This window comes from Bombina bombina, chromosome 9, assembly GCF_027579735.1.
Source record: "Bombina bombina isolate aBomBom1 chromosome 9, aBomBom1.pri, whole genome shotgun sequence".
NCBI lineage: Eukaryota > Metazoa > Chordata > Amphibia > Anura > Bombinatoridae > Bombina > Bombina bombina.
In genome coordinates this window covers 141,601,707-141,617,086 of record NC_069507.1, presented here as the reverse complement: position 1 = coordinate 141,617,086, position 15,380 = coordinate 141,601,707, and the positions used below count along the sequence as shown (strand labels likewise).

Below are 15,380 nucleotides of genomic sequence, written 5' to 3'. Positions count from 1 at the left end.
CAAGCATTACCAGTTCGTGGCGCTTCCTTTCGGATTAGCCACTGCTCCAAGGATTTTCACAAAGGTACTAGGGTTCCTTCTGGCGGTGCTAAGACCAAGGGGCATTGCTGTAGTACCTTACTTGGACGACATTCTGATTCAAGCGTCGTCCCTTCCTCAAGCAAGGGCTCACACGGACATAGTCCTGGCCTTTCTCAGATCTCACGGATGGAAAGTGAACGTGGAAAAGAGTTCTCTATCTCCGTCGACGAGAGTTCCCTTCTTGGGAACAATAATAGACTCCTTAGAAATGAGGATTTTTCTGACAGAGACCAGAAAAACAAAACTTCTAAACTCTTGTCGGATACTTCATTCCGTTCCTCTTCCTTCCATAGCGCAGTGCATGGAAGTGATAGGTTTGATGGTAGCGGCAATGGACATAGTTCCTTTTGCGCGCATTCATCTAAGACCATTACAACTGTGTATGCTCAGTCAGTGGAATGGGGACTATACAGACTTGTCTCCGAAGATACAAGTAAATCAGAGGACCAGAGACTCACTCCGTTGGTGGCTGTCCCTGGACAACCTGTCACAAGGGGTGACCTCCCGCAGACCAGAGTGGGTCATTGTCACGACCGACGCCAGTCTGATGGGCTGGGGCGCGGTCTGGGGATCCCTGAAAGCTCAGGGTCTTTGGTCTCGGGAAGAATCTCTTCTACCGATAAATATTCTGGAACTGAGAGCGATATTCAATGCTCTCAAGGCTTGGCCTCAGCTAGCGAGGGCCAAGTTCATACGGTTTCAATCAGACAACATGACGACTGTTGCGTACATCAACCATCAGGGGGGAACAAGGAGTTCCCTGGCGATGGAAGAAGTGACCAAAATCATTCAATGGGCGGAGACTCGCTCCTGCCACCTGTCTGCAATCCACATCCCAGGAGTGGAAAATTGGGAAGCGGATTTTCTGAGTCGTCAGACATTGCATCCGGGGGAGTGGGAACTCCATCCGGAAATCTTTGCCCAAATCACTCAACTGTGGGGCATTCCAGACATGGATCTGATGGCCTCTCGTCAGAACTTCAAGGTTCCTTGCTACGGGTCCAGATCCAGGGATCCCAAGGCGACTCTAGTAGATGCACTAGTAGCACCTTGGACCTTCAAACTAGCTTATGTATTCCCGCCGTTTCCTCTCATCCCCAGGCTGGTAGCCAGGATCAATCAGGAGAGGGCGTCGGTGATCTTGATAGCTCCTGCGTGGCCACGCAGGACTTGGTATGCAGATCTGGTGAATATGTCATCGGCTCCACCATGGAAGCTACCTTTGAGACGAGACCTTCTTGTTCAAGGTCCGTTCGAACATCCGAATCTGGTCCCACTCCAGCTGACTGCTTGGAGATTGAACGCTTGATCTTATCAAAGCGAGGGTTCTCAGATTCGGTTATTGATACTCTTGTTCAGGCCAGAAAGCCTGTAACTAGAAAAATTTACCACAAAATTTGGAAAAAATATATCTGTTGGTGTGAATCTAAAGGATTCCCTTGGGACAAGGTTAAGATTCCTAAAATTCTATCCTTCCTTCGAGAAGGATTGGAAAAAGGATTATCTGCAAGTTCCTTGATGGGACAGATTTCTGCCTTGTCTGTGTTACTTCACAAAAAGCTGGCAGCTGTGCCAGATGTTCAAGCCTTTGTTCAGGCTCTGGTTAGAATCAAGCCTGTTTACAAACCTTTGACTCCTCCTTGGAGTCTCAACTTAGTTCTTTCAGTTCTTCAGGGGGTTCCGTTTGAACCCTTACATTTCGTTGATATTAAGTTATTATCTTGGAAAGTTTTGTTTTTGGTTGCAATTTCTTCTGCTAGAAGAGTTTCAGAATTATCTGCTCTGCAGTGTTCTCCTCCTTATCTGGTGTTCCATGCAGATAAGGTGGTTTTACGTACTAAACCTGGTTTTCTTCCAAAAGTTGTTTCTAACAAAAACATTAACCAGGAGATAGTCGTGCCTTCTCTGTGTCCGAAACCAGTTTCGAAGAAGGAACGTTTGTTGCACAATTTGGATGTTGTTCGCGCTCTAAAATTCTATTTAGATGCTACAAAGGATTTTAGACAAACATCTTCCTTGTTTGTTGTTTATTCTGGTAAAAGGAGAGGTCAAAAAGCAACTTCTACCTCTCTCTCTTTTTGGATTAAAAGCATCATCAGATTGGCTTACGAGACTGCCGGACGGCAGCCTCCTGAAAGGATCACAGCTCCTTCCACTAGGGCTGTGGCTTCCACATGGGCCTTCAAGAACGAGGCTTCTGTTGATCAGATATGTAGGGCAGCGACTTGGTCTTCACTGCACACTTTTACCAAATTTTACAAGTTTGATACTTTTGCTTCTTCTGAGGCTATTTTTGGGAGAAAGGTTTTGCAAGCCGTGGTGCCTTCCATTTAGGTGACCTGATTTGCTCCCTCCCTTCATCCGTGTCCTAAAGCTTTGGTATTGGTTCCCACAAGTAAGGATGACGCCGTGGACCGGACACACCTATGTTGGAGAAAACAGAATTTATGTTTACCTGATAAATTACTTTCTCCAACGGTGTGTCCGGTCCACGGCCCGCCCTGGTTTTTTTAATCAGGTCTGATAATTTATTTTCTTTAACTACAGTCACCACGGTATCATATGGTTTCTCCTATGCAAATATTCCTCCTTAACGTCGGTCGAATGACTGGGGTAGGCGGAGCCTAGGAGGGATCATGTGACCAGCTTTGCTGGGCTCTTTGCCATTTCCTGTTGGGGAAGAGAATATCCCACAAGTAAGGATGACGCCGTGGACCGGACACACCGTTGGAGAAAGTAATTTATCAGGTAAACATAAATTCTGTTTTATGTAAGAACTTACCTGATAAATTCATTTCTTTCATATTAGCAAGAGTCCATGAGGCCCACCCTTTTTTGTGGTGGTTATGATTTTTTTGTATAAAGCACAATTATTCCAATTACTTATTTTTTTTATGCTTTCGCTCCTTTCTTATCACCCCACTTCTTGGCTATTCTTTAAACTGAATTGTGGGTGTGGTGAGGGGTGTATTTATAGGCATTTTAAGGTTTGGGAAACTTTGCCCCTCCTGGTAGGAATGTATATCCCATACGTCACTAGCTCATGGACTCTTGCTAATATGAAAGAAATTAATTTATCAGGTAAGTTCTTATATAAATTGTTTTTTCATACATTTTATACTCTGCAGTTGGTATAACAAGTCATTGTAAAATTGTTTTAATATTAGTGTATTTTCAGTGCACTGTCCCTTTAAGAAGAACATACACTAACAAACAACAACACAAAGGGGCTAATAAACCACATTCAGCCAAACATAAACAACCCAAGAAAGTAACTTTCAGCGAAACTGAATATGATTGTGATACATCTGATACAGAAACACCTCAGCAACCTATTAGTCACTCTCCAACTCAGGTGACCATCTCTGTTTTAAATCCACCCTGTTCCTCAATTCCTACTCTTTCAAAAAAATAGGGTAGGCACACACAAATCCCACACAAAAATAAAAAGAAGGTACGTAGAGGGGGAAGAGGAAGAAAGCACAAACAGCACCAGTTACCCCCAAAGGAAACAAATTCCATACAAGATTGCATGTCAGTAAATGTGATAAACCTATTATCTAGGCAACTTAATGATTTTGAAATATCACTATTGAGTAGGGGTTTAAGTTTTTCACCCAGTTGCCATTTTGATTTGTTTTCCACAATATTAGACGTCAATAGATTTGTTAGGGACTTAACTTTAAAAAAAAACATTTTTTAGGCACTGAAGACAATATTGAAGCCCCTACCTTGACTCCTAATCTGTATTGCACACCTTCAGTTTTGAATTTTGATGAACATGCTGTAATCTGTGATATGCAACATATGTTATTGGAAAATGAGGGTGTGCAAAATAACAGCATTGGATCTACAATGAAAGAAATTAATCTTAGTAAATTTAAAACAAAGAGTCCCTTTTACCCTGTACATGTTCAAGGTCAAACACTTAATGTTTTTCAGCAAACCCTAGAAATTCAACTCATCGAATTGGATAAGAAAAACAAGCGCTCAGATCAAAGTTTGAATCCTGAAGAGCGAAAAGCTTTACATGATCTTGCTCAAGATCATAGTATAGTCATTAAAGAGTCAGATAAGGGGGTAATGTGGTGCTTTTGAATAGGACTCACTACTCGGCTGAGGCCAGCAGGCTACATAATGATATAGACACCTATGAACCTCTTTCTTCTGACCCTACTAATACCTATTCTCTAATATTAAGTAAAATAATAGAGACAGCCAAAGCAAATGGCATAGTTACAAACAGAGTAGCGGAGAGCTTACTTCCTGAACACCCTGTTACTCCAGTGTTTCACTACTTCCCGAAGTTACACAAAGATTCTGCTCATCCCCCTGGCCGCCCCAAAATGGTGGGCATAGGATCACTCAAGGTTTCTGATTTGGTTGACACATTTTTGCAACCTATTGTGACCAACCTGTATGGTTATCTAAAGGATTCTACTTCATTTATCCAACAGATTGAGACCATACAATGGCGTGATACGTACAGGTTTGTCACTATAGATTTTTCATCATTGTACACTTCAATTCTGTACAAAGAAGGCTTGAGAGCACTAGAGTATTCTTTGAACACATTCTCACAATATGACACTTGTACCACTCAATTTTTGTATCTTATGGTGTAGTATTTACTCACTAATATTTTTTTTATTTTGAAGATCGTTACCATCTCCAGAAGCGTGGCACAGCAATGGGTACTAAATTTTCACTGTCCTAAGCTAATCTCTATATGGGATTCTGGGAGCTGTGCTATGTTTTTGGGGAAAGTAACCCCTACAGGAGTAACATCAAATATTACGGGAGATATATTGATTTGGTGCTGGTGTGGGAGGGCAATGAACAGTCCATCCACCTGTTTCATGAATATATTAACTATATTAACTTTAATCTTTCATTCACATTGAAGCACAACACATCTAGTATTAACTTTCTGGATGTTACTATAAAATCTACTTAGTCTTCTGTAAAAGTTGAATTTTTCAGGAAAATTAGCGCTGGTAATACCATATTACATTCCACTTCTTGTCACCCACAGCACAAAATTAAGTCCATACCATATGACCAATTTATACGCACAAAAACAGAATTGTTCAAAAGATAGTACATACCAAAAACACTCTGCAGATACTTTTCAAAGGTTGCAAGCTAGAGGCTATAATACTTAGTTATTGGAAGAATCTGCCGAAAAGGCAAACCTGAAACCAAGAAGTGATTTGTTAAGACATAAAATCAATGATAGACACTACATTGACAAAAAGCCAAACATTATCGCAACTTACAGTCGTGATTATTCTAAAATTTGCAGCATTATACGCAATTGCTTACCCATCTTACAAGGGGACAACAAATTAAGTAAAGTCAACTTGTTTGGTTGTAATTTCTCTACCCACAGGGCTAGGACCTTACAGAATTTGTTATCTCCTTCCATGCTACCCAAAACCAACAATGTACATGGCTCACAAGCAGAGTCGGATGTAATCAATGTAATGGGAACATCTGCAAAACATGTACACACATTAAGACAGGCAACAAATTTGCCTAATCAGTTACAGGATTGGAATATGACATTAGATTTATCATCAACTGTAACACAACACATGTCATTTATTTGCTAACATGTAAAGAATGTAATAAGCAATATGTTGGATGCACTAGGTGTGCTCTTAGAGATAGGATTTTACAACACTTAAAGGGACAATTAACACCAGAATTTTTGTTGTTTTAAAATATAGATAATGCCTTAATTACCCATTCCCCAGTTTTTTTATAGCCAACACAGTTATTATTATACACGTTTTACCTCTGTAATAACCTTGTATCTAAGCCTCAGCAGACTGCCCCCTTAATTCTGTTCTTTTGACAGACTTTCATTTTAGCCAATTAGAGCTGACTCCACGGTAAATTCACGTGCATGAGCTCAATGTTATCTATATGAAACACATGAACTAATACCCTCTAGTGGTGAAAAACTATCAAACTGCATTTAGATTATAGGGGGCCTTCAAAGTCTAAGAAATTAGCATATGAACCTCCTAGGTTTAGCTTTCAACTAAGAATACCAAGAGAACAAAGCAAAATTGGTGGTAAAAGTAAATTGGAAAATTGTTTAAAATTACATTCCCTATTTGAATCATGAAAGTTTTTTTTGGACTTGACTGTCCCTTTTAAGGGACATCAAAAACCCTGACAGTAATACACCTATAGCTAAACATTTTCGACAGGAACACAAGTCTTGGGATGCTTTGTTACAGGTACAGGGAATAGACCATATACCCAAATACAAAAGAAGGGGGATAGGGAATGTCTTCTAGATCAGAGAGAAGTATTGTGGATCTTTACATTCCTGGTGGATTAAACTCATCATGTATGTTAATTTATTTTATTGAATCCAAAAAATAATTCTAGAAGAATTTAATTTGTATCCTATCCCTCTTTATTATTATTTGTATTATTTTCATTCTGAATTTATTGCAATATGTAAGGTACAGGAACAGGAGGGGTTTCTTACCCTTCTTGTACACAGATTGTTATTCTATTAGATTTAAACAATAGAAGCCTTTAACTTTGTAAACTTACTGTTAAGAGTTAATAAGATTCAGGTGTCTGTAATAGACATCATGACTTTAAATACCTGCACGGTTGTGCTCTGAACTATGCCAGTGAACAAGGGCTTGGGGAGAGCTTGGCTGTCAGTCCTATCCTGCGTTTTGGATTTTACCTAAATGTTTTTATGGCTTCTGTGATTTTTCTACTTTTTACAAATATAATCTTCTGGAGCTGCTTATAACAAGTGAATGTAGTGTACCAACACCACTCACTGCTTATACTATAAGGAGAATACACGCTCTTTCTCCTTTCAGAGCACTCTGATGTGAGTGTCTATATGGTCCAGTGAGCAAACAGTGAACTTCCACTCCTCCTGTAAATCCTCATATCTCAAATGCTCCATTGCATAGTTGGACCCCTCCTAGTGTATAGGTTGGTGTAAACTTGGGATGGCAAACTTTGCAGGGATTAAACACACAGTAGTGCAGGGTCAATAGACATAAAATTACATGCTTTAAGGAATTAGAGCATGTAATTATTTGACTGTGATGGCCTTTTAAAGTAAAATTTCATTATGCATTTACAATAACATAGAAGATATTTTTTATTTCTTTCCCATTGGCATGGAGAGTCCCTGAATCCATTCTAATTTCTAGTGGGAATTTAGATTCTGGCCACCAGGAGGAGGCAAAGAACACCCCAGCAGAGCTGTTAAGTGTCACTCCCATTACCCATAATCCCCAGTCATTCTTTGCCTTGTACATCAGGAGGATGTGCCAAGATGGTGTCTGAAGATATTAAATCCTTTAATGGGTACTTCTTCCTGCAAGCAAGGATTGGGGCTATGCTGTGTACATGTAATCCTTTTTAGTAAGAGTAATGGTGGCTTTTAGCAGTTGGAAGATGGCAAAGTAGTCCTTGCTTACCTTCCAACATTTATGCTAACCCCTATATGGAAAACCAGGGTTGGTTACTTTGCTTTTCCTTTCCCTCCAGGTCCCTGTCAGAGGTCGTCTGAGTCTGTCAAACTGGAGATGTGGTGCCTACCCTGCAGTTGATGCTCTAAAGTTCCTGTCAGGATGAAGATTTTACTGACTGACCTGGGGCTACTGAGAAAGCTGCAAGACTGGTAAGTCCCTGGATTCCCTTATCCCTCTATGGCTTGTGGTCTAAAGAGGGGGGCTTCACGGCTAAAGGTGGGGGACTTTTGCCTCTTTTCATTCCCTCAGTGGGGGAATGAAAAGAAGCTTTTAAAATTTAGCTTCTTCATGCCAGTTTGTTTACACTACTAACGGTGTACACCAAATCTGTACTGCACTATAATGGTGTAAGGCTACCAACATTGTACACCAGATCTGCAAGCCTTCTTCATGCCAGTGTGTTTACTCTAAATTATAACACTAGACTGTGGGCTATTATATGGAGTCATAAGTGGCACGGCACTATAACGGTGTAAGGCTACCAACAGTGTACACCAGATCTGTACTGCAAACCTGTAGGGGCTTAGGGTTTGAGACCCTGGGGTGATGTTTTACACCATGGTCTTTTATATAGGGGCTTCTGTTATAGTAAGCTATAGCCTTAGAGCTTTTATCCTAATGGTGGTACTGGGATTGCTCATACGCGTTTTATTATTTATCAAGCACTATGCGCACCCTTCATCTTAGCACCCATAGCCCGCAATGTAAGGACATGTCTTGTGTGTGTGTATATATACGTCCTTTAATTCAGTAGGCAGTGCAGAAACTTTGGTTAGGCAGCGCCATTTTTTGTTTTATGTCTCGGGGCGGATGGCTACTAGTTGCGCACTTAGCAAAATATTTGGGCGCCATTAGCCTGTCCTTTCTGCAGTGTATTATCTGTTGGAATGTCTTGTTTACATGGCGGTAGCGAGACGCGCTTTGTAACAGAGATTAGTCTGGTGTTTTTGGCACCATTCGCTTACCCTCATGAAGGCATCTTATCTACGGCCGCTTCAGGGTCATCTCTCTTCTGTATGGTGAACCCTGTTAGCGCCATTGCCCGGTCCTTTTTGCAGTTTTACCCGGGAGTGGCATTGTTTCCCCTCTACTTCACGGACTCTTTAGTCTGATTTACTTGGTGGTGCGCTGTGCGCCCACCCAAGTCAGGGGAGCAATTGTAAAGCCCTTTTTTTTCCCGGTTGCTTAGATATCGATCTTTTCTTCTGTTATGTGTGATCAGTCCACGGGTCATCATTACTTCTGGGATATAACTCCTCCCCAACAGGAAATGCAAGAGGATTCACCCAGCAGAGCTGCATACAGCTCCTCCCCTCTACGTCAGTCCCAGTCATTCTCTTGCACCCAACGACTAGATAGGATGTGTGAGAGGACTATGGTGATTATACTTAGTTTTTATGACTTCAATCAAAAGTTTGTTATTTTACAATAGCACCGGAGCGTGTTATTACTTCTCTGGCAGAGTTTGAGGAAGAATCTACCAGAGTTTTTTACTATGATTTTAACCGGAGTAGTTAAGATCATATTGCTGTTCTCGGCCATCTGAGGGAGGTAAAAGCTTCAGATCAGGGGACAGCGGGCAGATGAATCTGCATTGAGGTATGTAGCAGTTTTTATTTTCTGAATGGAATTGATGAGAAAATCCTGCCATACCGTTATAATGACATGTATGTATACACTTCAGTATTCTGGGGATGGTATTTCACCGGAACTACTCTGTTAAAAGTCACTAATCCTTTTAATAAGTATTTATCATGTTAAACGTTTTTGCTGGAATGTAGAATCGTTTACATTTCTGAGGTACTGAGCGAATAAATATTTGGGCATTATTTTCCACTTGGCAGTTGTTTGGTTTTAATTGTGACAGTTTCGTTTTCTCTTCACTGCTGTGTGTGAGGGAGGGGCCGTTTTTGGCGCTCTTTGCTTCGCATCAAAAATTTCCAGTCAGTTACTCTTATATTTCCTGCATGATCCGGTTCATCTCCGACAGATCTCAGGGGTCTTCAAACTTCTTTAGAGGGAGGTAGATTCTCTCAGCAGAGCTGTGAGAATTTTTTATTGACTGTGAATAAAAACGTTGCTCTGTAATTTTTATGTCAAATTTAATTATTGTTATTTTACTATGGGAACAAACCTTTGCTAAATGTTGTGTTGTTTTAAAGTTTGATGCTATAACTGTTTTTTTCAGTTCATTATTTCAACTGTCATTTAATCGTTTAGTACCTCTTTGAGGCACAGTACGTTTTTGCTAAAAAAGATTATAACCAAGTTGCAAGTTTATTGCTAGTGTGTTAAACATGTCTGACTCAGAGGAAGATATCTGTGTCATTTGTTCCAATGCCAAGGTGGAGCCCAATAGAAATTTATGTACTAACTGTATTGATGCTACTTTAAATAAAAGTCAATCTGTACAATTTGAACAAATTTCACCAAACAGCGAGGGGAGAGTTATGCCGACTAACTCGCCTCACGCGGCAGTACCTGCATCTCCCGCCCGGGAGGTGCGTGATATTATGGCGCCTTGTACATCTGGGCGGCCATTACAGATAACATTACAAGATATGGCTACTGTTATGACTGAAGTTTTGTCTAAATTACCAGAACTAAGAGGCAAGCGTGATCACTCTGGGGTGAGAACAGAGTGCGCTGACAATACTAGGGCCATGTCTGATACTGCGTCACAGCTTCCAGAGCATGAGGACGGAGAGCTTCATTCTGTGGGTGACGGTTCTGATCCAAACAGATTGGATTCAGATATTTCAAATTTTAAATTTAAATTGGAGAACCTCCGTGTATTACTAGGGGAGGTTTTAGCAGCTCTCAATGATTGTAACACCGTTGCAATACCAGAGAAACTGTGTAGGTTGGATAAATACTTTGCGGTACCGGCGAGTACTGACGTTTTTCCTATACCTAAGAGACTAACTGAAATTGTTACTAAGGAGTGGGATAGACCCGGTGTGCCGTTCTCACCCCCTCCAATATTTAGAAAGATGTTTCCAATAGACGCCACCACTCGGGACTTATGGCAAACGGTCCCTAAGGTGGAGGGAGCAGTTTCTACTTTAGCTAAGCGTACCACTATCCCGGTGGAGGATAGCTGTGCTTTTTCAGATCCAATGGATAAAAAATTAGAGGGTTACCTTAAGAAAATGTTTGTCCAACAAGGTTTTATATTGCAACCCCTTGCATGTATCGCGCCGATTACGGCTGCGGCAGCATTTTGGATTGATTCTCTGGAAGAGAACCTTAGTTCATCTACGCTAGACGACATTACGGACAGGCTTAGAGTCCTTAAACTAGCTAATTCATTCATTTCGGAGGCCGTAGTACATTTAACCAAACTTACGGCTAAGAACTCAGGATTCGCCATCCAGGCACGTAGGGCGCTGTGGCTAAAATCCTGGTCAGCTGATGTTACTTCTAAGTCCAAATTACTTAATATACCTTTCAAGGGGCAGTCTTTATTTGGGCCCGGTTTGAAAGAAATTATCGCTGACATTACAGGAGGTAAGGGCCACGCCCTACCTCAAGACAAAGCCAAGGCTAAGGCTAGACAGTCTAATTTTCGTCCCTTTCGGAATTTCAAAACAGGAGCAGCATCAACCTCCACTGCACCAAAACAGGAGGGAGCTGTTGCTCGTTACAGGCAAGGCTGGAAGCCTAACCAGTCCTGGAACAAGGGCAAGCAGGCCAGGAAACCTGCTGCTGCCCCAAAGACAGCATGAACCGAGAGCCCCCGATCCGGGACCGGATCTAGTGGGGGGCAGACTTTCTTTCTTCGCCCAGGCCTGGGCAAGAGATGTTCAGGATCCCTGGGCGCTAGAGATCATATCTCAGGGATACCTTCTAGACTTCAAATTATCTCCCCCAAGAGGGAGATTTCATCTGTCAAGGTTGTCAACAAACCAGATAAAGAAAGAAGCGTTTCTACGCTGTGTACAAGATCTGTTATTAATGGGAGTGATCCATCCGGTTCCGCGGTCGGAACAAGGACAAGGGTTCTACTCAAACCTGTTTGTGGTTCCCAAAAAAAGAGGGAACTTTCAGGCCAATCTTAGATTTAAAGATTCTAAACAAATTCCTAAGAGTTCCATCGTTCAAAATGGAAACTATTCGGACAATCTTACCCATGATCCAAAAGGGTCAGTACATGACCACAGTGGATTTAAAAGATGCTTACCTTCACATACCGATTCACAAAGATCATCACCGGTATCTACGGTTTGCCTTCCTAGACAGGCACTACCAGTTTGTAGCTCTTCCATTCGGATTGGCTACGGCTCCAAGAATCTTCACAAAGGTTCTGGGTGCCCTTCTGGCGGTACTAAGACCGCGAGGGATTTCGGTAGCTCCGTACCTAGACGACATTCTAATACAAGCTTCAAGCTTTCAAACTGCCAAGTCTCATACAGAGTTAGTTCTGGCATTTCTAAGGTCGCATGGATGGAAAGTGAACGAAAAGAAGAGTTCTCTTTTTCCTCTCACAAGAGTTCCATTCTTGGGGACTCTTATAGATTCTGTAGAAATGAAGATTTACCTGACAGAAGACAGGTTAACAAAGCTTCAAAATGCATGCCGTGTCCTTCATTCCATTCAACACCCGTCAGTAGCTCAATGTATGGAGGTGATCGGCTTAATGGTAGCGGCAATGGACATAGTACCTTTTGCACGCCTACACCTCAGACCGCTGCAATTGTGCATGCTAAGTCAGTGGAATGGGGATTACTCAGATTTGTCCCCTACTCTGAATCTGAATCAAGAGACCAGAAATTCTCTTCTATGGTGGCTTTATCGGCCACACCTGTCCAGGGGGATGCCATTCAGCAGGCCAGACTGGACAATTGTAACAACAGACGCCAGCCTACTAGGTTGGGGCGCTGTCTGGAATTCTCTGAAGGCTCAGGGACTATGGAATCAGGAGGAGAGTCTCCTTCCAATAAACATTCTGGAATTGAGAGCAGTTCTCAATGCCCTTCTGGCTTGGCCCCAATTAACAACTCGGGGGTTCATCAGGTTTCAGTCGGACAACATCACGACTGTAGCTTACATCAACCATCAGGGAGGGACAAGAAGCTCCCTAGCAATGATGGAAGTATCAAAGATAATTCGCTGGGCAGAGTCTCACTCTTGCCACCTGTCAGCAATCCACATCCCGGGAGTGGAGAACTGGGAGGCGGATTTCTTGAGTCGCCAGACTTTTCATCCGGGGGAGTGGGAACTTCATCCGGAGGTCTTTACCCAAATACTTCGACGTTGGGGCAAACCAGAGATAGATCTCATGGCGTCTCGCCAGAACGCCAAACTTCCTCACTACGGGTCCAGATCCAGGGATCCGGGAGCGGTTCTGATAGATGCTTTGACAGCACCTTGGAACTTCGGGATGGCTTATGTGTTTCCACCCTTCCCGCTGCTTCCTCGATTGATTGCCAAAATCAAACAGGAGAGAGCATCAGTGATTCTAATAGCGCCTGCATGGCCACGCAGGACTTGGTATGCAGATCTAGTGGACATGTCATCCTGTCCGCCTTGGTCTCTACCTCTAAGACAGGACCTTCTGATACAGGGTCCATTCAAACATCAAAATCTAACTTCTCTGAAGCTGACTGCTTGGAAATTGAACGCTTGATTTTATCAAAACGTGGTTTTTCTGAGTCGGTTATTGATACCCTGATACAGGCTAGGAAGCCTGTTACCAGAAAGATTTACCATAAAATATGGCGTAAATACCTATACTGGTGCGAATCCAAACGTTACTCCTGGAGTAAGGTTAGGATCCCTAGGATATTGTCCTTTCTACAAGAAGGTTTAGAAAAGGGTTTATCAGCTAGTTCATTAAAGGGACAGATTTCAGCTCTGTCCATCTTGTTACACAGGCGTCTGTCAGAAAATCCAGACGTCCAGGCCTTTTGTCAGGCTTTAGCTAGGATCAAGCCTGTGTTTAAAGCTGTTGCTCCGCCATGGAGTTTAAACTTAGTTCTTAACGTTTTACAGGGTGTTCCGTTTGAACCCCTTCATTCCATTGATATAAAATTGTTATCTTGGAAAGTTCTGTTTTTAATGGCTATTTCCTCGGCTCGAAGAGTCTCTGAGTTATCAGCCTTACATTGTGATTCTCCTTATCTGATTTTTCACTCAGACAAGGTAGTTCTGCGTACTAAACCTGGGTTCTTACCTAAGGTAGTCACTAACAGGAATATCAATCAAGAGATTGTTGTTCCATCCTTGTGTCCAAATCCTTCTTCAAAGAAGGAACGTCTTCTACACAATCTGGATGTAGTTCGTGCCCTCAAGTTCTACTTGCAGGCAACTAAAGATTTTCGCCAAACTTCTTCCCTGTTTGTCGTTTATTCTGGACAGAGGAGAGGTCAAAAAGCTTCTGCTACCTCTCTCTCTTTTTGGCTTCGTAGCATAATACGTTTAGCCTATGAGACTGCTGGACAGCAGCCTCCTGAAAGAATTACAGCTCACTCCACTAGAGCTGTGGCTTCCACTTGGGCCTTTAAGAATGAGGCCTCTGTTGAACAGATTTGCAAGGCTGCAACTTGGTCTTCGCTTCATACTTTTTCCAAATTTTACAAATTTGACACTTTTGCTTCTTCGGAGGCTATTTTTGGGAGAAAGGTTCTTCAGGCAGTGGTTCCTTCTGTATAATGAGCCTGCCTATCCCTCCCGTCATCCGTGTACTTTTGCTTTGGTATTGGTATCCCAGAAGTAATGATGACCCGTGGACTGATCACACATAACAGAAGAAAACATAATTTATGCTTACCTGATAAATTCCTTTCTTCTGTTGTGTGATCAGTCCACGGCCCGCCCTGTTTTAAGGCAGGTAAATATCTTTTAAATTATACTCCAGTCACCACTTCACCCTTGGTTACTCCTTTCTCGTTGATTCTTGGTCGAATGACTGGGACTGACGTAGAGGGGAGGAGCTGTATGCAGCTCTGCTGGGTGAATCCTCTTGCATTTCCTGTTGGGGAGGAGTTATATCCCAGAAGTAATGATGACCCGTGGACTGATCACACAACAGAAGAAAGGAATTTATCAGGTAAGCATAAATTATGTTTTTGTGAAGGTTTAAATAAGATAGCTTTCAAATCCTATGGGGTTATTGACTACACCACGTTTAAGTGTTTAATTTTTTTTCAGGTCTAGCGATGGTGGGCTTAATGTTCCCACCTTAGTTCCTTTTTGGCGCAAATTTGCCAGCTCCATTATGTGCGGGAGAACACTATTTATCTGAAATGCTGGTTGTAATTTCCACCCTTATGGGTGCTAGCAATATCGGCTATTTTATTTAAAATTTTATTAAAATTTTATTAAAGTTTTGGGAGTCTTGTATTCAATCCAATCCTTCTCTGTGAGGAGTTCTGTGCATTTTTAGGTGTAAACATCCTTTTTATTGTGTCCGATCAGTACTTCCTATGTTTAGCTCTGATTCCTGATCTTTTGCTCCCATCTAGTGGATATTTTTTGTAATTGCAGCCTTTTAATAGAACTGCATCAGATTGATTTGCCACTTCTTCTCCTTTAATCTGGGGTTAATGCCTGTCAGTGCTTTTTTGGATAATTATACATATAGGTTTTAGGATTATTCTAGTGCTGCTGAATCTGTTGGCGCTCTACAAGTAACATAGATTTTTGTTTATCTTCTTTAAGATCTATTTATATTTTATAGATTGTGCAATTCTCATTCTCTCTCATAGGAGGAATTTCACAACTGTGACTATAGCAGCTTCTCTTTGTATTATTTCCTTCTCTCTGAGGATA

At 41.8% G+C, this 15,380-nt stretch overlaps 1 protein-coding gene across 1 annotated transcript in view; it reads left to right on the top strand.

Moving 5' to 3' along the window:
* IDE (insulin degrading enzyme) overlaps nucleotides 1-15,380 on the top strand; it is a 352,051-nt gene that overhangs the window by 94,521 nt on the left and 242,150 nt on the right. The window contains exons 6-7 of the mRNA XM_053692939.1: nucleotides 3,249-3,436; nucleotides 4,024-4,161. Coding sequence (XP_053548914.1) covers nucleotides 3,249-3,436; nucleotides 4,024-4,161 — 326 coding nt within the window. The remainder of the gene's footprint in view (nucleotides 1-3,248; nucleotides 3,437-4,023; nucleotides 4,162-15,380) is intronic.